Genomic DNA, 25,848 nt, shown 5'->3' on the forward strand with positions numbered 1-25,848 from the left:
ATGTAGAATGCCACATATTAGAGAATGATCTGGGTCTGGGGGGAGAACATACTTGTTTCTCTGCAGGAACTTGTTGAGCGGCCCCAGCTCAGCTAGCTCCATGACCAGCATGAGGTTCTCCGCCTCACAGATACCGATCATCCGGACAATGTAAGGGTTGTCCAGCTGCTGCATGACATTGGCTTCTCGCAGCATTTCCTCACGCACTGAAGGGTTGTTATCATCATTCTTCAGGATTTTAACTGCAACTGGTTTCTCTGTCCTAATGAGAGGGTTAGTGTTAGGGTGACAGTACCACAGGGTTTGCATAGACACTTTCACATTTCAATAATCAACAGCACACAACCACTAACACAGCACAGAATAGAGTAGAGACTAAGGGTAGCCAAGTAAATACATTGAGTCTATACATTGCAGGTAAAGGTTGCTGCACTCTATTTTAACAGCACAAAAGCAACAAAGAGTTATTTAGGTTTATGTGCAGCAGTAATGAGTACATAAGGGGGGGATGAAGGTGAATATGTATTAGAGGTTGTGGTTATTATTAGATACTCTCTCAGCCAGTCACATCATGTGATCTCATAGCTCTGAAATAGCTGAGCTGACCACGATGAAGAATGACAACAATAGCTCATCAAAAGGAAAGATGATTTCCTCAGGAAATCATACTGTTGTCTGAAGGTGCAGAACATCGATGTGAACAAAGTCCTGCAGCCAGAGGCAGAAGGTTTGAGATGATTTGTACAAAGATGACAGAAACAAATGAAGCTTAGCGAAAGTTCAGTCAGAAGACTCTAAAACATACAGGCATAACTGGTAACTTCTGCCTCCTTCAAGCATGCTCATCTATTACCTAGATTTCTATGTCTAGGGCGTTATCTCAATTGTTGCCAGTCACTTGTCGATCTCAGCAACCAATAGCAAATCGCCACACTTCAGCCTTAGCCTATCATCCTGTAGCGGTCCGTTTAAATATGCCTCTCTCCCTTTGCTTCAGTCCTGTCATACAGCTGTTCCTGCGCCCCACCACCTCCCCATCTCCGCCATTCTCTACAGGATCTGCAGTCTATTCCCATCTGCCATCTTCTCTTCAGTCTCATCAGCAATCACCATCACCAGTGTCTGGACTTCATGGGGGATCTACATATATATGCAGCCGTTCAGAGATGATTCCTCATGGAGTTCAAGCGCCAAAGACTTTGTCATTACTAAGATTTTGTTCATTACATATTTACAATAAATATCTTTCTATTTACTTGTCTCTCCTGATTGAAATATTAGCTGAGGCTGTTTTTAATGATTGCATCAAACTGAGGCCATTTTAGTTTTCATACTTTCATCTATTGTTCATGACACAAAAGGCTTTACACCGCAATGCATTTCAAGAATTGTAATATGAAACATTACTTTGGCCAACAACAAACAACGTTTGAAGAGAGGTTATGATGAGCCCTGCTTACCCAATTTCTAAACAGCCAGAAAACCAAGCTGTCTGATGCGTGTTGATGGGTGTGGGTATTCTGTATCCTGGTGTCATAATGTAATGAAAGTAAACTCAGTGGGCAACTGTGTGTAATAGCACTGTGTTCTGGCACTTCTCTAATTAGAGAGGCTGCATATGTATCAATGTATCTGTCCTGCTACCTGCAGGTGCAGAGGGGATTAAAAGCTTCTTATTCAGTTTAAAGCAGCTTTGGACAAACAATACTGTAAGCATCACCCATATTAATTTACAGAATGGATTGACATCAGGCACAGATGTGGCTCGGAGACAATGCCGTATGTATGTTGGTGTGGTGGGATGTAATTTAGCATACTTCCTCATCTTGTAGATGCCTTTCATGACTGTTCCAAAGTTTCCAGAGCCCAGTTCTCCATCCTCCAGGAAGAGGTGACTGCGATCCACTGTGGAACTCCTCAGTTCATCTGGGTCTGCGTATGGACTCTCATATACTTCTGTGTCCATTGGCATGGCCTCTGATGGAGAAATGATCATTTGATGAATGGTGATGGAGTGATCTTATACAGTATGTGAACTTGCTGAGACATATTGTACATGTCAGTCATAAGTCTCCAACATAAATAACACATATTTTGTCAATATGTTCTAAAACGACTTTTATTTAAAAAAAAAAAGGTTCAGTTAAAGGAAAACTAAAGTTCAGCCGCAACCATCAACCAGCAGTGATGGAGGAGGACAGAGCCAGATTCATACTTGTATCATTTTCATTCTTTCATTATACTTGCCACGTTCCAACTCCCAAGCACACAAGTTTAAACTTGGTGTACTGGATTAAATGTTATTGTCATTATAGAGTGAACTGATGGCCAGAGTTATGAGAATAAACCCCAAAGTTTAATTTAAGTTTTGTCAACTAACTCCTTGGTTAAGGTTAGGGACAAATCATAGTTGTGGTTAAAGAAAGAAAATCCCATCCCCTACCAGATCTTACCAAAGGCTCTGCACTACACACAGACTTTCTACACCCAAACATCCTCTCTAAGAGGGTTAGCAGCAGTTAACGTTACACCGCTTCTGCTTATTTGTCTGAGTGTTATTATTCACATGGCCAGTAGAGGTCACTTGGGTTTGGTCATGACAATCTGATTTTTCTTTGAGCTGTTACAAAATAAACCTTTTTCCTCACTTCCCCTGTGTTCCCGACAAGCATCTACCATCAGTTTCTGTTTTATTTGCTGACAAACTGAAATTTAAAATAAAATACTGTGTCGGTAAAATTTCAATTGAATTTCATTTGTGCTCAATGCACTGAAAAAGGAAAAGGAAACACGGAACAGATCTTGATACTACAAGGAGTCCAACAGAAAATGTGTTCTTTTGTAATTCAGGTAGATTGACCCTTAATGAAGGTTGTGTAGGAAAGAGAACATTTAATAATAATGTACACTTTTTAAGAAACCTAAGTAAAAAGGAAGCTAGTACTAACTTACTGGCAAGTTACTAGCAGTAACAACTGACCGACAATATGTTCTACTTTCTGTTGTGTATTGTGCTTACACATTTGTATAAGTGACGTACCTTTGCTTCCTGCATGATTAGTGGGCATCCTGGTTTCATAAGGATTGAGATTTTCTCTGGTGTTGTGTCGAGATTCACGAGACGGCTATCAGTTTATCAGAGGAGACAAGGTTTAAGAGGACATACGCAGTGAAAAACAGCAGGTGTATTTTCACATGGTGCACTGCTGAAATGTAATCTGCAAAGAGCAAAATAATTCAATCCTCAGGCAACAATAAAATGGTTCTCTTAAGTAGTTGAGTTCCACTCTTACATGGAACCTGTATTACAGTGATAGACTTCACCTTGGAACATTAAGGTTCTATAAAGCAGGATTTCTCCAAAGATTATAATTTGATATGCACTTCACTTCTTCAGAACTCATTCATTCATGTCTTTAATGGAGAAAAAACACTCTGTATGAGAAAATGTTAAATATGCCTATTAGTGGAAAATGTTTAGTACATTTGGATTTCTGAAATCAGTTCAGTCAGTATCACTGTAATACACAGATATCCATGAAATGCAGCATGATGGTCATATGATTGTCCATTCAAAAGGTTAAGAGGAAGAGAATAAGTGCAGGGGTTAACATCTTTTTTGACATGCGTTCAAAGAAGGGGTATGGAACAAAGTTTAATGACTGATTTACTGACCAAAAGTACCTGGACCACATTATGACAGCCCTATGATCCTTTAACTTTGAAACCCACAGTATGTCCCACACCCCTGCTTTAAAGATGATGCATGTGAACATAACAAAGCATGTTCACTTCCAAGAACCTTTTTTAAATCTCTAGCATTGATGAGCAGAACTTCACAGAAAAAAATATGTTAAAACCCTGATAAATCTATTATACAGTTTTGCAGCTGCATTTAGTTAGAAATGTTGGAGTCAAAAAACACAGAAAGGTGTGAGGTGCAAAAAGGTATTAAACAGTAGGTAACAAAGAATGTCAGGCAGGATTTATTTCAGGAGCTGCCTCCCTCATACTGCACCATGCAACATATGAAGTGGTCTCAGATAAAATTGACTTGGATTCAGTTGTAGCACCTAGACTCATAGGGACCAACATCCCATTGCAGGGGGTCCTTCTTTTTAAATTCACATTTCAGGACAGAATGCAGTACATGTGTCACACGTGGAGGAACATGTGGCAAAAGGCAGACATGTTGACCCATTATGACAGGTTTGTGTTTTCATACACTCGTAGATGGAGGCAGCTTCTGAATGTGACACAGCATATGACTGCTGACTGTGTCTCAGGAAGTAATTGCATTGAGTAAAAACTCTGGATAGTGAAAGTTTGTTATCACATGTAGGGCAGTGATAATAATGTAATTGAATACATTTGTGTGTGTAGTCAGCTCCTGTTGTGAAGCTGTCAGAGAGATGGGAGGAGGGAACAGATAAAGCAAAGGACCAAGAGTGCATGGAAGACTCTGAGGTTTGTTAGTAAGGAGGAATCCACACTGAAGCAAAACCACATTCCAGGAGAGTTAAGTGTGTGTGTGTGGGGGGGGGGGGGGGGGGATGTTCACTACTGTTACCAGTAGGTTTATGAGGATGCAGGAGGTGTGTTAGTGCACCTTTTTTCGGCCAGGTATGGGAACAGTTTTGAGTCTGGAGAGAATTCCACCTGCTGCATTTTGCTAGAAACCAAAATGTCAGAGAGGTTATCAAAAGGTGACCTGGTGATGATGTTATGCATATGATCATGACAGTAAGAATAGATTCAGGGGAGAGGTTAGCTCCAAACAAGGATGTTCAAGTTTACATATCAGAATGTACACTGAGTAACCACACATTCATTCAACTGCAAACTACAGGCAGCACAGACATACTTTGTTCATAACATTGCCATGTACACTACAGTAGCTATGTCAGGAACAAAGGGTTGGTTCTAACTATTTTCTGACCTCCCTCTAGTTGCATATCCATGCAGACAGATTATTTGTCCTGGTTTTGAGATTTCTGCCTTCCATGAGACAGATTTAGTGGAGGTAAACAAGTCTGTGGTGTTCACTTTTTAAAAAAAAAAAAATTAAATAAATCAACAGCAGCATCTCTCCCCAGAAACAGCAACACAGTTAATCAACTGAACACACTGTCAACAGTTTTCATACAGACTATTGGTAGAAAGTAGGTTTTGGTAGAAAGTAGTTCCACTGGAAAGTGTTTTGTGTAAATTAACCAGATTAACAGGGATTTATTGAAAGAGATTATTTAAATTTAGCCATTTTTCAGTTGTTGTCAATTAAATGGAGCCTGGCAGGTCATTGATTTATTCATTTGTAAATCATGCAACTAATTTGGTCTCTTTAATTACCTACTTCATGCTCTTTAACTAAGACATTTGGGAGGTTCTGCTATAAAAATTAAAATTGAACTTTGTTGATGAATTCCTGAGTTATACCTTTGGGTTATTTAATTCATGCTCTTAAATATAATAATTCAATCAATAGAATAATTCAAGAGGAAATGGACAGAACATAGCATTACAGTATTGTTAAAATTGTATAAGTTTAAGGACTGTCCAGAATCACAACAAAACTACATTTAATCAAATGGTTATGTTAGACTGTTCATGTTCTGCTCCTAACACTCAATATCAGATCCAAGCACTGCAGCTGTAGGAACCAAAATGACAGGATGTTGTTTCTGCTCCAGTTAGGGAGGAACACTCTGGTGGACATGTTTTGCTGTTGATGTACCTACAAATATTACATTTATTCATTTGACTTACTTATTACATTTCTTCCATCTGTCCTTGTCAGCAGTGTTTTTATACAGGTGTGAAGCTACGTTGGATGTTGGTTCAGTAACAATGCTCACTTCTGTCTGTTATCGGTTGACTGCACTGTGTAAACTGATGCAGTGCAGAGTAAAGACACTTAACCCCAAATTTCTCCCGTTGCTGTGCCAACGGTGTGTGAATGTGAATGAATGGTTAGTCTCCTCCTGATGAGCAGGTTGGCACCCTGCATGGTATCTCCTGTCATCAGTATGAATGTGTGTGAATGGGTGTAAAAGCACTTTGAGTGGTCATAACTACTAGAAAAGCTCTATATAAGTACAGTCCATTTACCATTTATAAATAAAATAAAGCTGCCTTGCCTTGTCTTGATTTTGGAGGGAGAAATGAGGATAGAAACAGCATTGTATTATCTTTGACATCCCTTAAACATGTTAAAGCTGCAGTTGGTAACTTTGAGGAGAGAGAGGACTTAGTATCAAATTTGAAGAAGTACAACTTTCAGATCCCTCCCCCTCCCTCTCAGCTGCACTCCTGCTCTGCCTCCAAAGTCCCTCCCCCAGAGGAGGCTGACGTGCGCGCGACGGCACGCGACCATGAATGTGCCGTGTATGCTGTTGTTGGTAACGGAGGTATCGGTAGTTTTGTCCTGCTGATGGTTATTGCTGCGTCATTACTTTCTCTACGCTCCTGAAGCCGATCTCCCGAGCTGAGGAGGAAGGGGGAGGGGCTGTGTGTGCGTGAGCAGTGATTGACAGCTGTCAGACACTCGATCAGACACCATCCTGGCTCTGATTGGTTCTTTTTGTCTGGTCGCGGTGGATTATGGCAATTTGTCAATTTGCAGTAGGAGCAGTAGATGGGGCTAAATGAGCCTGTTTTTTATTTTTTATTTATTTTTATTTTTTTACAGATTACTAGTTTCATGTAATGCTTTCTTTACATAGTGACAGTTTTAGCAAATATGACAAAAAGTTACCAACTGCAGCTTTAATGGGTATATTATGCTATATATATACTATGAGAGAAAATATGTTTCAGTTTGGTTTTCGATTGTTTGCTGTTTTTTTTTAAATTTGGGTGAACAAGCCTTTTTTTAATTGTAGGCAACCTCATGCAAAAAAATGAACAGAAATGTTCAGAGTTGATCTGTAATTGATAGTAAAACAGAGTAAGAACTAAATTCATCATTTCAATACAAAATGCTGTAATGAACACATTATCTAATAGTAAAGCATTACATTGTTAAAGTAAAGCATAAGTACAAGAATTGCACGTATCATCATCATCATTTCCTTTCATTTAACACTTACAGTAAGTGAGGGGACAACCGTACTTCTTGTTTTTTGGAGCGCAGGACTGAGACATTATGTAAATGAATTAATAACACCACACACATACATACACACAGCCAGAACTTACAAGAGTAGAGCTTATCCCAGGATGGTCCCGTGGTAGCGCAGGCCGGCCTATAAGTCCTGTGAACATGACAGTGCATATGGGAAGTTACTGTAGAGTGTATTTAGTTTTTATTAATATGCAGTTGACTTCTGTTTAAACAGCAGTCTTACTATAGTTTAGACGCATTTCGTGTGTTTGTGTGTGTGTGTGTGTGTGTGTGTGAGAGAGAGAGAGAGAGAGAGAGAGAGTGTGTGCGTTTTTACCTAATTCTCCCTCAGGTCGTTGACAGGGATCAGTTAGCACTCGCAGCAGGCCATCTGGTTTGTATGAGTAATGCTCTACCAGCTGTAGTAAAGGGACATTCACAGAGACATAAGACGATGATCAAGACTGTTTAGATCAAGTCAAACACGTAGAGTGTCCTGACAGTGGTTTTACAGGTAAGATCCTCAGATCCTCTGAAGAGCATAATGCTTGTCCATAGTTAGATCATGCCATCAGTATTGTTTGTAGACATGCAGGGCTTTTAAAGGAGTATTTCAACATTTTGATAAAATGTTCAGCTCATTCTCTTTCACTCCTAGATTGAGATGTCAAGATGGTTATCAGTCTTGTGTCTGTGTGAGTTGGAGTCAGAATGTGGTTATCCTAGCTAATCCTAAAGATTGGCAGCAGGGAGAAAACAGCTAGTCTGGTTCTGTCCACGTGTGGTTACCATGTTTGGCACCATCTTGCCAGAATGGAGACTAAAACCTGTAATCACCAACCATACAGTGACCTGTCCTGTAGCCAGAGATGCTCCACAGAAGTGCCTGGGCTAATGGATACATCACTGATTACATATAGGCATAATTGAAACAGTTCCAGCACATAAGTCTTAGGGCCTGATTTACTAAAGGTCTGTGTGTGTAAAAACGTGTGCAAACTTGACATCACCCGCAAAAAATGTGCAAGCTGATCTACTAACACAGCACACTGAGGTTTGCGTCTTTCAACTGTGTAAGATAGTACGGGCTGTCCATTTAGTAGTTTACCATAATGAATATGTAATATGAGACGTTTTAACCCCAGTGTGCAAAATACAGGGAGGAGAAAATGTAAATATGTTATTTAACAGACGCATATTGTGATTTACCAAACCTGAAGGTATTATTTCTGACACATAGTGCCTGATTTACTAAGATCCCAAATAGTGGGTACTAAATTGCGTGCACAGTGCAATAGATTGCGCGTTTCGTTTGTGTGCGTTTTGCAGGTGATCTACTAAGAATAACTGTGTAAATGAAAACAGGTGCAACAGGGTGGAGACAGCAGTATTTAAATGAGGGTTTTGTGTCTTTATGGAGAGTTTGGACGAGCAGAAAGCTGCAAGCACAAAATGAAATGTGATCAGGTTCTAGTGGAAGAGGTTAACTAATATATTGAGTTATAACAAAAACTAATATTACCAGAAAAACCAACATATGGAGAGTATTAGTGATGAAGTCAATGCTGTTAGTAAAACCACAAATATTCCAAAAATATTAACACAGGTGTAAAAACTCTGTCCTGTGTGTATTCTGTCATTGTGCCTCCGTCTCCTCCTCTCTACAGTAACAGAAGTCATCAGCAGGTTAATACCTGTCCTTCAAAGGTATTATTTATAGACACAGTTAGTGTCAGAAATAATACCTTCAGGTTTGGTAAATCACAATGTGTGTGTTAAATAACATATTTACATTTTCTCCTCCCTGTATTTTGCACACTGGGGTTAAAACGTCTCATATTAAAAAATGTTTTACATTTCTCTCTGTGTTCAGATGAAGTAAACAAGGTACAACATATTAATCAGTGAGCTTGAGAAGTGTTGGTAGATGTATTTTTGAACAGAGCCAGGATAGATATATCTCCCTGCTCCATGCTAAGCTAAACTGACCATGGCTGACTCCAGCTCCATATTAAACACACTGACAACAGATTGATATCCATATAAGCAACTCTCATTTACAGACAAAGCTATAATAACATGCTATAGTTATAGACAAATGATTATGTAAGGCGATCAGACAGAAAAATAACTTTAATAAATAAAATGTGAAAAAGATTTAAAATAATCAGAGAATTGTGCAGATTTTTTAATGGATAGACAAAACATGTCTCAGAAGCTGTGAGGGTGTGTGAATGTGGACACCTGACACCAGCATTTACAGTATTTTTGTCCAAATTTGACATCTATGTAACTATAACAACCACGGTAGGGAGAATATAATAGGTGTTGCACTGAGCTGAACCATAATCATAACCCTGAGTGTCACAGTTAAACATGAAAAGAACAAGAAGTGAAAATCAGTGTTAACCTGCCACAGCGTGTCAAACTTCTTGCCATCTGGGATAGACAGCTTGCCGGCTCGGTCTCTGTCAATACGATAATGCATGACTTGTCCTTCATGTAGTAAACATAAAGCGTAGGATCCATTCATGTCTCTCTGTCGAATCCTGCAGACACAAGAGGAAAACCAACAGAAGGAATGAAACTAAAGTCTGAAAGTGAAACAGAACCTATATATAGTAATAATCAGCTTTGTTGTTTTGTGAGGTGTAAAACACAGTCTTCACCCCAAAACATTGAAGTGATTGTAGTTTGCGGTGCTCACAGTTTTGAGAAGATAAGCTTTTACAAAATCCTCAGCATCCTCTGTCCAGAAACAGTGTCCATGTTACTCTAGTAATAATAATAATTATAATCCATAGCTCAAACTGTATATAGTTTTAACAATGACAACTTTCTACTGACCCTGAAGTGATGCCAGTGTGTCATCTCACACACAGAAAATTCACCACAATCCAGGATGCATAATGCATAATTACAAAATGTTCCACAAAATGTTTTACTCATTGTTTTACTTCTTTGTGAAGCATAGTTTTTATTTTTTGTGTAGTTGTGTGTCCACATTTTTCTGTTAATATGATTAACTGCAGATTTGTTGCATCACCAACATTAGTATCTATTATTAACTCCTGTTTGGCCTCTGTTTTAGGACATGTCATTTCAGTTTATTTCTAAATAAAGTTGTGTCAAATGACCACAAACTAATTGGTGGCCAGGCAGGGTTATTCCAGTTTGCTATCTGGGCAAACAATGAAGCTGCTATGTATTGTCTCCTGTGTGCGCTGTACTAAACTACTTACAGAGGAGACTGGGGAGTCAGTTGGGGCCCAACGGTAAATTTTTGCTGCGAGACTCTCTTTGATCTCTCCCATGAGCTATATATGGTAGCCATGAACACAGGCTGTTGTGTGATAAGCACACAGAGCCTCTGGGTCGTAATCCAGTACAGATATACATGACACGAGTTACAGACCATCAAAAGTCAGTTTAACACCAACTCATCTCCACAGTTTCAATTGAAACAGACACGCTTCCGTCCAAGGTTTCAAAACTATTTACCACATCCATTACACCACTGCCTACTGTATTTGGTAACAATAGTTTACTCTGACCATGACAGATAATCACTCAAAAACATTTGTTAGCAGCACATTAAGAAGAGAAGACAGTCATCCATCTCAATTCTATCAGTAGAAAGATCAAAAATAAACCATACAGGAAATGCATCAAGGTCAAAAGAAAAGTTTCTGTGTGTTCTCCCTCAGAGGTCTCAGAGTCTGCAGGGCAGATATGTCGAGTCTCTTTGAAGAGGAAGATTATTTATATCTTCTTTTCCTTATGAGTTGGCTACATCATATCTTATCAATGGTATAAACTTCTGTACTTTATAGAACTGTTTGGATATTTAACCTTTGAAGCTTTCAATAACAGCTCATTCTCATTATGTTTATAATACACACAATACAAACTCTCTTTACATAAAAACATTTAAAACAGTTTTTATTAACACAATACCAATATTGCTATTCCTTTCCATAAAGGGCATTACTGGCTAAAGGACTTTATAGAACTGCTTTATTGAGGCAATGGCTTAGAGGGAACATGGACATTTATAAAAGACCGTATAAATAAGAGAGATATAGTTTAAAGTGATTTAACTGTTCAATATATACAGTACAATCAATAGAAATTTGAACCTTCTATATAAAATGGAGAAGTCTTGTCATTACGTACAGTCTTTGTGTATTTGTCTTACAATGATAAGAATAATTTCATTCAAATTCCTTTTTTATTAAATAAAATGTTAAAAATGTGCAAAATGCAACTAAAAGACACATGAATGTGATCAATGAACCACAGATGCCTTCATGTAATGTCACATGAAGATTTATGCATAAGGCTTTATGTACACGGTCGCCCATAAAGTTGGAAGAAAATATCTTTCCATGAAATGATTGTGACAATGTGATTTATTCTTGATAGATAAAGTGTATATATTCTCAAAATTGTATTGATCAATCTCATTGCACCTGGTCAAAGGTGATTACTGATGTGTATAAATAGAACATAAAAAGAGGAATGTGTCTGAAAACTAAATTATTCCAACTTTATGGGCGACCGTGTATTTTGGACATTTTACATGTAAAACTCTACAGTTAAGTTGAATTCCAGCTGTGTGGTGGAACCATTCTGTCTCAGTAGTTCAAACGTAACAATGATTCAAACCTGTCTCTTTGGTCTCTCCGCAGTGCATCTCTACTCTGAGCACAAACCTTAAACCTGCAGCCTCAAACATTGATGTTATTTTTGACACAGAGCTCCCATTTGACCAGGGACTATTTCAAAAAGCAGATCGTCTTTATGCTCCCATGTTGTTGATCTTTAAAAGGTCATACATGTTTTTACACAATCACATTGAGATTTGAATTCTTATACACGCTCATGTCATAAAACAACCCCTGCTTGTAGAAAATCATATCATTTGTGTTCAGTAAGGCTGATGTTCACAGGTTGGTTAAAGGAACCATCCAGTAAAACACTGATATGTTGTCCTCAGTATTGATTCCAGGAAAACGTCCTGAGAAATGTTTTCTACAATTACACACTAATGACACAGGATGTTAGTCTGATTTTACATATCTTTAAAAGTAACAAATTACAATTTTATAATGTGGATTTTAGTGCTTCTCCACCAGCACAGCACAGACTGTTTTAAACAGCATTTAGATCTGCAGGGAAGTTATTTTAAAAATGATTAAATAAACAAAAACAAATTCAAATACTTTTATTTATTGTGGGTGGGGTTGGATTTTGAAATTCCGCCCTCAGTATTTCCGTCTATCTGGTTGCAATAACTGGTCGGACTGGGGAATTTCAAACACTTAGATTCAGTCACATTTTAAAGCTTATATCAGCTTTAATGAACTTTTCAATGACCTGGTTTTATCACTTTATCACTCTTATATGTTTTTACACAATGCTTTATGCCTGTTTCTATCTTTTGTTTTTAATCTCTGTTGTTTTAGACTTCATGTGTTCCTGTAAAGCACCTTGTTTTAAACCAAATATTGATTTATGATTACATTTTATTTAATTCTATGTTAGGTTGTTGGTATTTCCCAACAGAGTTTTAGTTGTATTTAAGTCCATTTGTTAGCTCACAGTGTATCATGTGACTCCTTGATCTATAAATGGACTGTAACTACTTTCATTACAGTAATATATAAAAGACCAGGCTTTTACAGGAACTAAACAGGAACTTCAATACATGGGTTAGTGTGTGTGTGTGTGTGTGTGTGTGTGTGTGTGTGTGTGTGTGTGTGTGTGTGTGTGTGTGTGTGTGTGTGTGTGTGTGTGTGTGTGTGTGTGTGTGTGTGTGTGTGTGTGTGTGTGTGTGTGTGTGTGTGTGTGTATAATTATGCCGATCCTATAATTAGTGATCTAAATTATATTCTTAAACCATAAGATTTGTATTTTTTTAGAAGACATTTAAAGGACATTTAGAAGAAACATTTAGAAGTGTGGTATAATCAATTGTAATTATGTTTTTGTCAGCTGTTGTCGGACAATCTTAGAAACCAGTGTTTCCACCTTGCAAGCGATTCTTGATGCTATGGGTATAGTGTGTCTGAAATACTCTGATTTTAAAGCTATAATCTTACACTAAGGCTGTGTTTCAGTGGAAAAACAAAGTTTCCATCTAGACTTTACATGAGAAAGGGACAGAACAGTCACATCTCACCACGCTATCATTCTTCCTCTTGTTTGGCTACTTCAGGAAGTCCTTTGCAAACTGCCAGAGCGGAAACCACAGTGTGTGTGTGTGTGTGTGTGTGTGTGTGTGTGTGTGTGTGTGTGTGTGTGTGTGTGTGTGTGTGTGTGTGTGTGTGTGTGTGTGTGTGTGTGTGTGTGTGTGTGTGTGTGTGTGTGTCTGTGTGTGTGTTAGTTCCTCTTCGTTTCTTCAGCCGAGACCACTGTCGCCCAACTGAATCTTCAGCAGCTATAAATACTCCTCATTAACTTTGTTCAAACATTTCATATTTTACATTAAATATAACATTGAGCAATTCTGTACTGATGCAGTTGCTGATTTAGGACATTGACTTCTGCAGCATATCCATACATTTCAAAACTCACACTGTTACAAAGCAGAAATACATGACATTTGCATCACACAATTATGTAACTGAGCAGCAAAGAGGGGACAGAACATTGTTCTGGTAAAGCTGCAACTTAAGCGTGAAGTTTCAGTGGTCTGAAATTAAACGTGTCACTACAGTAATTCATTTAAGGTATACTTTGCAGCATTTGGCCAGTGTTGTGTAGCCACCAGCCAAGCGTGAAATGCGGCACTGCATGGTTGTGCAGAGTTGTGGACGACAAACAAATGGTGTTGTTCTCACTGGTGCTGCCCTCTCTCTTTATTCACTCTCTCGCTCACTCAACCACTTTGTTAGACAATACAATATACATTCAGTGAATGTTTTAAATGTAAGGAATTTCTTATCGACAGAGAGGGAATCATTTTGTCTCTGATGCGTCTGACAAAAATGGACAGAATAAGGTCACAAAAAGCTAAAAACATCTGTTTGGGTTACTTATGGCTGTGATCAGCCCTGACTGTACAAGAGTTTTCATTTTGCCAACAAAAACTATGACAAAATATAATTATTTGTCAAAAACAAAAAGAAAGAAATACATTTACAGACTGAGCCTATATCAAGAAAACTGTTGGTTCTGCTTTTGTTTTTGTTAAATTTGGATTCTGTTCTCAGGGTGATACGAACACAAGTTCCAGCTACTTGTGTTGTTGTTTTATAAGTGTATTTCTATGGAGCAGGTCAATCAATACTAAGAAGTACACACACACACACACGTGTAACATTACCTTGGCCTCTGGCTTGATGAGAAATTTACTTTCAAACATCATATAGACAATCTTGTCAGTAAACTCCGTCAAAACGTTGTCTTCTATTACAGAAACAGAACAAGCTTCCCTTTGGTCAGCAGACACAGGATTGTTAAGGCAGTTTTTGTCAGTATTGGATTATGATGATTTAAATACTGATCTCACTGTTCTTAAACTTCTCGACTCAGTCTATCATTCCACTTTCAGATGTATTACTTGCTGATAATTATGGTACACATCATTGTGTATTGTATGACAAACTAGGTTGGTCTTCTCCAGCAGAATGTTGTAATAATTACTTTAAAGCCCTGATTGGAACACTAGCACCATACCGATCAATGATGCTGGATTGGAATCTTGGAACGTATAAAACTCACACATGACTGGCTGATGCTTCAGGTCCCCAAGCATGGACTGAATTTGGAAAATCAGCATTTTCCTTCAGTGCACAAAATTCTTGGAATGACCTTCAACACACACTTAAAATCAATAGCCTACCAACCTATGGACCCCCCCCCCCCCCTGTTTCACACTGTAACTGTTTTAACTGACTTTCATTTGTGTGTTTTTTGTTTTGATGTTTCTTTTTCTATTTTTTTGTCTTCATTTTTAACATGTTTGTAACTCAACATCATTTATGAAAATAAATTAAATTAAGGTTTGAAGTACTAGCAATACTTTAAGAAAGAAGAGCAGTGCAGTGTTTGAGCAGAGGAGGCTATTCTGAGGAGACTGTAGTCAGCACAACAACACAGCAAAACATGCAGGAAAAAATCAAATGCGCCCAGCGGAGCAGACTGAAAATGTGTTTTGATGCATTGGATGCCGTTATGTGTCACAGACCAGCTTTTTCATCTTGTTAGCAGTTCTGTATACAGGAATTCTGTAAGTCTGGCAACATTGGGAGGATAAACCACAAAAGATAACAGCCTCTAATTTGCAAAGACTGCCCACTCCCACACCATGCAGTGATCCCAACAAGCATCTTTCACATACTGTGTTTGCATTTGTAACAATTCATTTACACAATTTACTATAAGCACAGCCAAAAGCTATACAAAGACATTTGAAAAATACTTACAGGAACTTTCCATTTATACGGGAGCCATTTTGAAGCCTGGGCTCAGAGTCCTCCCGTGTTATGGATCCATGGAACCAGGGCATTTTTTCATGTGCAGTGGTGGCAATGAGCTTCTCCAGCTGAGGCCTCTGGCTGATGATGGCCTGCTCCAGAGCTGGCCCCTGCACACACATACAAAACCTATGAGCCCATTCTTATAATAAGCCTATGATAAACCATCACAATATCCACTTACTTTTTTTTCTTACAAACCTTTCAACTTCCAAACCAAGTAAGTGGAACTTGTGATAAGATTTTTTTTTTTTTGTCAAGAGATGAAGTCAGTTGTTTACATCACCAGCTAAACCAGGAAAACAATGGTATATTACAACTGTTACATAGTTTTATCTGGTCTTCAGTCTATCATAATGATAACATTGCACTCACCACAAGTGATAAGACTGAAGTCTGGTAACACAGTGTCATAAAGAAGTTTCAAAGAAGTCAAGAAATATCTATCCGACTGACTTCCTGCTTCAACTTTGTCCTACTCTGCTTACCATAGTTGTAGACTACAAATAAGGGAATATTAACAACAACTAGGTGTAAGTACTTTCAGTTTGACCTCCACAACAAGTGGTTAAATTAATCTTGTTTCATAACCTTTCTGATAATCTGACCACTCGTGTTTCTTGTCTTGCTGCATCAGTTTTAAGGATTTTGGAATTTCAGCAATTACTTTGGTGAATGCATAATTGTGATACATGGTAGACTGATGGTCAGACTTACCGAAATAAAACCCAAGCTGAAATAACCGTTTTTAAATACATAGTCTGACTGTGTTGCTCTTGGTATTCTTGCTCTGCCGACTTCATAGAAACTAACCTGTAAGTTCCAGGTCTGCTTTACATACTCCCGGATCAGTTTCTCCTTCAGGTCCTCAAACGGCCCCACCTTGGGCTGCATGTTCTTGGGCCTGTTGCTGGGCTTCTTCAACAGACACACAAGGCCATCCGTCTCCTGGGAGTGGTAATCAATCACATCCTGTGGGCTCCTGTGACTCTTACCTCCAGCGATAGCATATGTTTCATTGGGTTCTCTTTCAATGGTGTAGTGGTAGCAGCGGCCTGAATGCGCAACAGACAGTGCAAAACCCCCGAGATAGTTTCGGCTTTGTCTTAGTAAGTATAAGCCGTTGCCCATGCCTGTCTGCCGCAGGTAGTCCTCTGCCTCCTCACGGGTGATGTTTCCATAGAAAAATGGCAATGAATTCACCCTGTCAGCCATGTTGGCCTCTGGACTGTAGCTCCCTTTAGAAATTCCCCTCACAAGGTGCAGCCACCAGGATGCAATTAGCCTATCAAACAAAGTAGAACCAAACGAGAACCAAGATTAATTTACTATTTGAAATGTACTCTTAAAAAGACATTTGGTTTTCATTTTACAGAAATAAATCATATTTAGCCTAAACAATGACAATTTGGGTAACTTAATACTGAGTTACTGAGTGACATAAAGTAGGATGTAATCCGACAGAAAACTCTGGAAAATACAATGATGAAAATTAGTGGAGGTTCATTCTTGACTTTGGAAATGTAGGTTTATAACTCAAAGTGTTTTGTATCTTGCTTTTGTTTTAATTAAATGTTTCAGAGCATTCGTAAGACTGCAAAACATTCCTCACTAATGACGAGGAGTTTTTTTTTTTTCAATTTGCAAGAACAGCCTCTTTGGAAGACACTGATGAGCCCATGTGCAGCATGTCCATGTGGGCCCCACATGGGTTAAATGAGGGCTACATGGGTACTGAGTGGGCATGGACTTGAGCTGGGCAAATTTTGCAGGTCCCACATGGTTTCAGTAACATGGGCCCCACATGTGAAGCCCATGTGGGCTGACTCTATGAGCCCTGAGCCATAAAGGATATAAGTGGGCTAAGCGGGCATGGGCATAAACCGGGGAAATTGTATGGGCCCCCTATTGTTTCAGAGATATGGGCCCCACATGTGTAACTCACCCAGTTGGGCCACACCTGAAACCCAGTCAGAACCCACTTGAAGCCCATATGGGTAAACACAGGTGGGGCCACCATGAAAAATGCGGGACAAACCCACGTGGGACTCATATTGCAGCAAAATGTTACTCTTATGGGCCCACATGGACATGCTGGCTGGGAATTGTTGATAAATATAATCAATCCATGAGATGGTGATATTCGAACACATCAGAGCTCACTCTGTGACTCAAATGCAACAACACTCTGGAATTGCAAATACACACACAAACACACACACACACACACACACACACAAATTAACTTTCCCCTTTGTAAGATAGTTGCCCAGTGGTATAAAAATCTTTTTTTGCATTTTTTGAGGCAGCATGGCTCTATGGATGGCAATCTATTTAGCCATTGGATGGAATGCCATTACATTTTGTAAAGAAATTCATGATCACCAGAGGATGAATCCTAATATTTTTCCTCTAGCACCATCTGCTCTTGCTTCAGAGTGAAATGTTTTTGACAATTATTGGATAGATTGCCATGAACTTTGGGAATGATATTCATTATCCCAACAGGATGAACTGTAATACTCTGGTTCACTTAACTTTGTCCTATAATTTGGTAATACTAGCAAATGAATGATATTCCCATCCTCCGCAACTCTAATTAGTGTGTTAGCAATGTTATTGATGGAGAAATAGTTCACCAAAACATCAGGATTCAGCCTGTTTCAGGAGATTCAGGAGACTGGCCAACATCAACATCATTACACACTGTTAGGCTGTGTAAAACTGACTAGTGTAGAAACCTTTTGTCACCTTTGGGCTGACAGAAGCAGTAAGATACTTGTCACAGTAACCAGAATAACCACACGACAACTACAGCAGCTGCAAATCCATCTGCACTTTCTGTCTTTTTCTCGTTGACCACTGAAGCAACTTCTTAAAATCAAAAAATCATTTGCTTGTAAAACTGAGACACACCAATTAAAATGGACAATTCAATATATTTTCAGTCATTGTCTTTCATGAATCATGAACAACAATTCCAAACATAACAATCCAAATCCTTTGTGGTGTCATTTATATTGTCACACATTCTGACATATTTGCAACTCTGCTTTGATTAGTCATGATGTTGAAGGATGAGTGATCAGTGAGTCACAATGTTACTCTGATGCAAGACTATGTGAGGACTTCTCTGTAAACCAGCAGTGAAGCAGAAACTGTTCTGTCCACATGTTTAAAAATACATAAGGAGAAGTCATCAGTGTTAATAATGTGCTACGTGTCAGTTTCTTTCTTTGCCTCCATAAACACACAGCACTCTGAAACTGACTCATTATGAGTGTAGTGGAGATTTAACTTATCATAATTTAAATGCAGGTATCTGGAATCCATTTTTCAGTTAGAAATCTGTACTATGAGGGATTCATTCAACACAACACCTCATACACTTGTATAATATGTGCAGACAGTTATCTAATAACCAATCCTATAGCCAGACAGAACATTGATATTTGATAATATTCTGTGTTTTTAAAATGATTTCTTTCTACAATAACTGTGCAGTACTGGTTACATTCAGGAAAGATTTTGGTTATTGCAAATAAACTATGGTTAAAGCTTCACCAATTAATATTGTTATATTATCAATAGGACTGTGTTGATGCCACACAGAATTATCACAAGTGTTAGTCATGTTCACTTTAACAACTTTGTTGTTTGTCTAACAAGTAGATAAAATTAGAAACTGGTATTTTTATGTACCCTGGATGGGTTCACTAAGCACAGCTGCTGTTTCACCGGAACGTCCCTCTACTCACTCACAGCTAGAAGCCTCACAGTACACCCACAGTCTGTCAGTCAGCCAATGAGCACATTCATTTACATGCCTTGCTTATGGGCGAAAAGCTTAATGAGATCTACACCAATTTTATCCTGCCTATCCTATCACACATATGCTTTTCTAACCTGTAGTCCACCACTGTGAATCAGGTGTCCCTTGTCAGATATTAGTGGACTGATCTCTCTTACAGAGACCTGCTGGTGTGAAAAATGTCTTCAACACCACTTCTCTCTTGATTAACCTGCCACAACTGCTTGTTTAGTTGTAATAAGGAACCTGCAGCTTTGCTTATTTGCATAACTTTGTTGACTTCACTTTAAGCAGAACTTTTCCACAACAGACATTTTGTCAGGAGAAGATGATTTTGTGCTAGAAGCAAACTTCCTGACCAATCATTTAATCTTGTGTTCACAATGTTCATAAACACTATGGCCATGATCAGTCACAACCAATCATAATTTCACAGTTTTCTTCTAATGATAAATATCACAAGATCACAAAGTCTCCTGGATAATAAACAATACTATAGGTTTATACCATGGTCATCATTTTGAATATTTTAGTTTCGGTCTCTGATGTTCATCACTTTGCTATGTAGAATGGTTTTCAAAACGATGGCTCCAGGAGTCTCACCCGCTGTTGCTATGGAGAGGAAGCCAGTCAGAGGTATGAATCAGAGGTGTAAATCCTAAATGCTTTGTCACTGCAAATGGGAACAAAACACTGCACCATAGTTCCAGTGTTCATCCAGAAATTACTCAATAAAACAGTTTCAACTTTTAAACTGTTGAATGTTTTACTGGGTTTCTAATTTGTAGCTTCTCATTAAGTGTTTATGCAACCAAATTATTATTCTTTACCCCCAATTTATTGATATTTTAAACATATACAGACATAAATAAATTCAGAAGCACAATTGTTCAAACAATAAACACAACAAAGTTAAAAAATCAAAAAAAGAAGAGAGAAAATACACAAAAAGGGGAAAGAGAAAAAGAAAAGCAAGAAGAGGGGAAAAGAGGAGGGCATGTGGCTGTTATCCTTGAGCGCACAACTTATCTCGCAAAGCTTTCATTTGCTTGTTAGGACTTTTTTTTTTAGCAGTAAGTGAGCTATTGTATCCCTAAATACAACTAGTCGAGCAGGTCTGCCACATTGGACAGTTAGATCCAATATGGCGTCCGGCATCTGGTCAGACTATTAAAGCTGCCGTGGCAGTTTGTCTCCCTCCTCTTAATTCTCTCTGTTCGTCTCTTCTGAACCAGAACCTGTTCTGGTTCAATTTAGTTATGCTGTCTTAGTTATTTATTTTTGCTTTCATGCACCTGACAACACCCACACACACTTACACTCTACATTCATGAATCACACACCTCTCACTGATTTCCACATCCCATACTGTATGTATTTAGTTACACCTTTCAATTGGCTTAATTTGGTCTAATTTAGCCTTTTTTGTTTAATAAACTTATCTGTCATTAACTCCAAAGCTGGGTGTGTCTCCTCTTTGTTGTGTCCACTAGAGAAATAGCAATGGAAAATCTTTGACTAACTTATTAAAGTGATTAAAGTATGCCTGCAGTAAGCTTAAAGGTAGTTAAACTTTAGGACAACCATCATTTTAATTGTATTCATTTACAGGCTCAACTTGAGCAATTTCCATTTAACCAACCTTTGCTTTATACACAGTCACCCATAAAGTTGTAATCATTTTTATTTTCTATTTATACACATCAGTAATCACCTTTGACCAGGTGCAATGAGATTGATCAATACAATTTTGAGAATATATACACTTTATCTATCAAGAATAACTCACATTTTCACAATCATTTGTGTACTGTTCTAACAGTGGTGTTATTGGTGATAATGGTGTGCTAAAAGTGCTAAAATACTGTCAGCATAAAAAATAACTACTCTTTACTGCCAAATGAAATACCCTGGATTGCTTTTTTGAAATGGCTGATGGTTATAAAGCAATTAGGAATTGTAAAGGAGAGGAACACCTTGTTTGGCTCAGACATTCTGGGTGTCAGTTAATAAAGTTGCAACATTACTGATCTGTTTCACCAACTTAAGTGTAAAAGTCACCTGATACTGATGGAAGGGTTTTTATTTTTGACAAACCCAGCATGGTCAATTTGGATAATGACTGGAATAATAGGTCTATAATTTTTCTGGTGGATTAGCAGCCCTAACTACACCTTCTGTGAAGAAAGAACCAAAGAATGCCCTAAATCAAAACTAAGATGTACTCCCAGGGGAGAGTGAGGGGTGGGATGGCGGTGAGTGAGCATGTCAAATAAAACAACAACAACTGAGTATTTCTGCGCACACCGATGCAAGGAGGGACAGCAAGCACCACAATGCACAGGTGAAAAACCTGGTGAGACAGAGGAAAAGCCTGACCAGGAAGCATCCCACAGAGCTGAGAGCCTCTGAGTGGGGCAAGCAGTCCCTAAGGTCACACAGTACGAAAAGAAAAGGATCAGATGGTCTCATTCCTGCAAGGCAGGTGAGTGGCTGAAGTTTGACAAGGAGATGGACACAGGGCTGGAAACAACAGCTAAAAGGGATGTGGCGAAGAGATTATGGACTATGACAACTATCATATAGCAAGACAGCTGAGAGGTTTGGTGTCAAGGAGAAAAGAGGGGCCAATCAGCCCTACAAGAAAAACCAGAGGGCAGCCAAAATCCACCACATCACAAAGGAGTTGAGAGCCTCAAAGAAATAAGGCTGCAAGTGAAGAAGAACAAGCACCACTTGCAGAACTCTGTTCCATGCTCAGGAGAAGGCTCCAAAGTCTGTGAAGAGCCAGACAGAGGCGGAGGAGGAAAAGGACTAGAAAGCTGACCTTTGTCAATAACCCTTTCAGATTCACATAGCAGCCCCTTGGTGTAGTGGACCCCTGGCCTATTCAGAAAGGGAAGTAGATCAACAACTCAGTAACACTTGTTGTGACCCAACAAACACCAAAATCTGGATACGACTGTGGAACAACCTACAAGGTGTACGAGCATTGCCCCAAGCTAGTGCTCCAGCTTTGGATGAGCAGCAATGGTGGTCTGCGAAAGGCGTGTGGATTCTGAAAGATGAGGTCTCTAAAACTCTAAGCCAGTTCAGGATCATGTTTTTCCTCAGTGTGAAGGGACAAGTCTTTTTGCATTGTAGCAAAGTGGCTAGTGGATTTGTTTCTCAAGAACCACTAGACCGACACCTCAGTTCCGAAAGATGGCATTCCTGGTGTTCCTCTGTGCCTTGAGCACATGAGAGTCATCACACAGCTCCTCAGAGATGCCAAGAAGAGCAGAAGTGACCCAACAGTGCTGTGGTTGGACTTGGTCAATGCAGGATTCTATGCCGAAAAGCTTGTCCAGGACACACTGGAGAGGTATAACATGCCAGCCGAAGTGAAAGATCTAATTCTGGACTATTACTCTGACTTCATTCTGAGAATCTAAGCAGGTCTTCAACATCTGAATGGCACATGCTGGAGATGGTAATCATCAGAATAGTCATTTTTTACACCCTGGTCCCAATAATATATCATTTGGCTATATTTTTTATGGTTGAAATAACAAAGGATCTGTCCTGGATCAGCCTTCCAGCAGCTCAAACACATATGAGAGCATAACAATACCAGGACAAAATCGGTCAATTTTCATGGTCAGACAATATAGAATCCAGGCAATCCAGTCTGTTCTGCAAATTACGTATCCTGTGTTATTTCACAAAACAAAAATAAACATTTCTAATTATTTTATTTCATGATGGCTTGACCTAGTTTTGCATTCATTCTGTTAAATACCGTTCCATTCTCCGCCTACGTAGCTGGAGTCCTTATGTTGATACAGCAAATCAGATATTGCAAAAGCAGTAACATCATGATTTATCATAGTCAGAGCAGACTGTCACACTGAGCCTGATAGCATCCTGCTACACAACACTAGCTTTCCTGCTAAAGTCTCCTTCTTATGTGACTTACAGACATGAACACAGACTCGTCCTGCACCTTAGATTATTGAATGAACCACCAAACAAACATTCACCGGGGAGTGAATCGTCGGTGCAAACATCAGTTAGCAGGCTAGATAGCCAATTAGCTGCTCAGTTGCTGCACATTAAACAGCATATAAACATACCTACAAATATCACTTCGGATCCATCAGATGTTGGTTTGGTTGTTGCTTTTCAAAAATAAATGTTAGCAACACACTATCTATACATGACTTGTGGCTACAGCAGTTTGTTTAATGTGTCTCTGTTCTGTACAGGTAGCCCGCTCAAACACACATACCGACATGTCCATCCAACTGCTGTCAATCAAACACAGACACCAGCACGCCCCTCCAACTGCTGTCAATCAAACATCGACAAGCCCCTCCAACTGCTGTCAATCAAACACAGACACTAACATGCCCCTCCAGCTGCTGTCAATCAAACACAGACACCGACACGCCCCTCCAACTGCTGTCAATCAAACACAGACACCGACACGCCCCTCCAACTGCTGTCAATCAAACATCGACAAGCCCCTCCAACTGCTGTCAATCAAACACAGACACTAACATGCCCCTCCAGCTGCTGTCAATCAAACACAGACACCGACACGCCCCTCCAGCTGCTGTCAATCAAACACAGACACCAACACGCCCCTCCAACTGCTGTCAATCAAACACAGACACTAACATGCCCCTCCAGCTGCTGTCAATCAAACACAGACACCGACCGCCCCTCCAGCTGCTGTCAATCAAACACAGACACCGACACGCCCCTCCAACTGCTGTCAATCAAACACAGACACCAACACGCCCCTCCAACTGCTGTCAATCAAACACAGACACCGACACACCCCTCCAACTGCTGTCAATCAAACACAAACACTGACACGCCCCTCCAACTGCTGTCAATCAAACACAGACACCAACATGCCCCTCCAACTGCTGTCAATCAAACACAGACACCAACATGCCCCTCCAGCCGGCTGATACAAAAAAAGAAAATTTCTGACATTTCCCCAAATACTTTTTTTCTCTCGATTAAACACTAACACCGACACACCCCTCCATCCGGCTGACACAGAGAAAACATATCTGATACTTCCCCAACGAATTTTCTTCATTTTAATCATAGAAACTATTTATATATTTTTAACAGGGTAGATTAATTGAACTTTTGTGGAAAACATATTAGACACAGACAATTGATTTCACCAAACAGATGATTTTTATATGTTTATATGTCTGGCCCAGTTACTGATATATATATGATATATTATTGTATATGTATATATATATATATATATATTGTTGTATGTATATTGTTGTATGTGGTTGAGGTAGAGCAAGTTTTAACTGTGAATATTCTCAGTCATCCAGGCCATAGTACAATGTCCCTTTCGGAGATTAGTTTAATGCATACGGCATAGTTAGGTAGTTTAGTCTAATGGTTCCCAATTTAAGAGTTATGGCCCCTCCAAAGGGTCACGATAAATCTGGGGGGGGCGCGTAAACTGATCAATGAATACATAATATTCCCCCTTTTTTTGAAATATACATACAATATTGCACAACTCTTATATGTAAAATGTTCACAGTTGATGCAGTTTTTTGTAAGGGGTTCCAAGTCAAAAAGAAAGGAATTGCTGGTCTCATCTTCAACAATGCATTTTATTGTATTTTAAATTTACATTTGTGTTAAGTTAACTATAGTTGTCTAGAATTACTGTATTAATACAAATAGTACTGTATTTTCCTTTAAATTATAATAAAGTAAATGTGTGAAGTTTAAGCAAAGTATTAAAACAAGTTACTAAAATTTCACTTCAAACTGCATTTTATTAAAAACAGTGAAACAGTGCCTCCTGGTCATCTGACTCTATACCAACACAACATTTTTGTAAAGACTGCCAATTTGTGTCACAAGTTGAGTTCTGTATTATAATATCTGTCTGAGCGAGTCATGAAACAAGTTCTGAGTCCTAAGTGTTAAAATCTTCACTGAACTGTAATGAAACTCCGTCAATAAGATATTTCATGTGTTTAATTTAATTCATTGTTTTAATATTTTTCTTTTCTTGATTCTTGTGCTATTTTCTGTTTCATTTTGTCTCTTTTCAAATATTGGTTAATTAATCAATCACCTACTCTGGTAATAATTAATTCACAAAGTGATAGATGAAATTAAGCCATACAATCCAGTAAGAAAGGGAACCATGAGTATCCAGGTAAAAAGATAATGATATTACACTCACTGTATGTAAAATGATGAAGTCCTTCAAGAGTGTTGATCCTCTACTTGAGTTTTTTAGTCCTTTAGCATGTCAGCTGCCAGCAATCCGAACTTCAGGTCATCTGAAATTCAGCAGCTTCCTGACGAACACAATATCTGGTGTCAAAACCACATGAAAACATTGGATCACTCACAGTTGACGGTGGCTGAGTTCTGCAGCTGGAGCTGATTATCAGTGTTTGATCCAG

General features: G+C 38.9%; 1 protein-coding gene across 2 annotated transcripts in view; it reads right to left on the reverse strand.

The window, feature by feature from the left end:
• Positions 1–25,848, reverse strand: part of syk (spleen tyrosine kinase) — a 28,881-nt gene extending 3,033 nt beyond the window's left edge. Inside the window, exons 1-10 of one of the 2 annotated variants that reach the window (XM_062434694.1) lie at positions 25,623–25,848; positions 16,399–16,870; positions 15,535–15,695; positions 9,513–9,651; positions 7,440–7,521; positions 7,198–7,253; positions 4,610–4,672; positions 3,041–3,125; positions 1,818–1,977; positions 53–262 (exon numbers count right to left, since the gene is read on the reverse strand). In XM_062434694.1, the coding sequence (XP_062290678.1) occupies positions 53–262; positions 1,818–1,977; positions 3,041–3,125; positions 4,610–4,672; positions 7,198–7,253; positions 7,440–7,521; positions 9,513–9,651; positions 15,535–15,695; positions 16,399–16,800 (1,358 nt within the window). In that variant the 5' untranslated portion in view covers positions 16,801–16,870; positions 25,623–25,848. The remainder of the gene's footprint in view (positions 1–52; positions 263–1,817; positions 1,978–3,040; positions 3,126–4,609; positions 4,673–7,197; positions 7,254–7,439; positions 7,522–9,512; positions 9,652–15,534; positions 15,696–16,398; positions 16,871–25,622) is intronic. The other variant, XM_062434696.1, reaches the window with a different exon arrangement.

The sequence above is a fragment of the Scomber scombrus genome, chromosome 15, assembly GCF_963691925.1.
Source record: "Scomber scombrus chromosome 15, fScoSco1.1, whole genome shotgun sequence".
In the NCBI taxonomy this organism is placed as follows: Eukaryota; Metazoa; Chordata; class Actinopteri; order Scombriformes; family Scombridae; genus Scomber; species Scomber scombrus.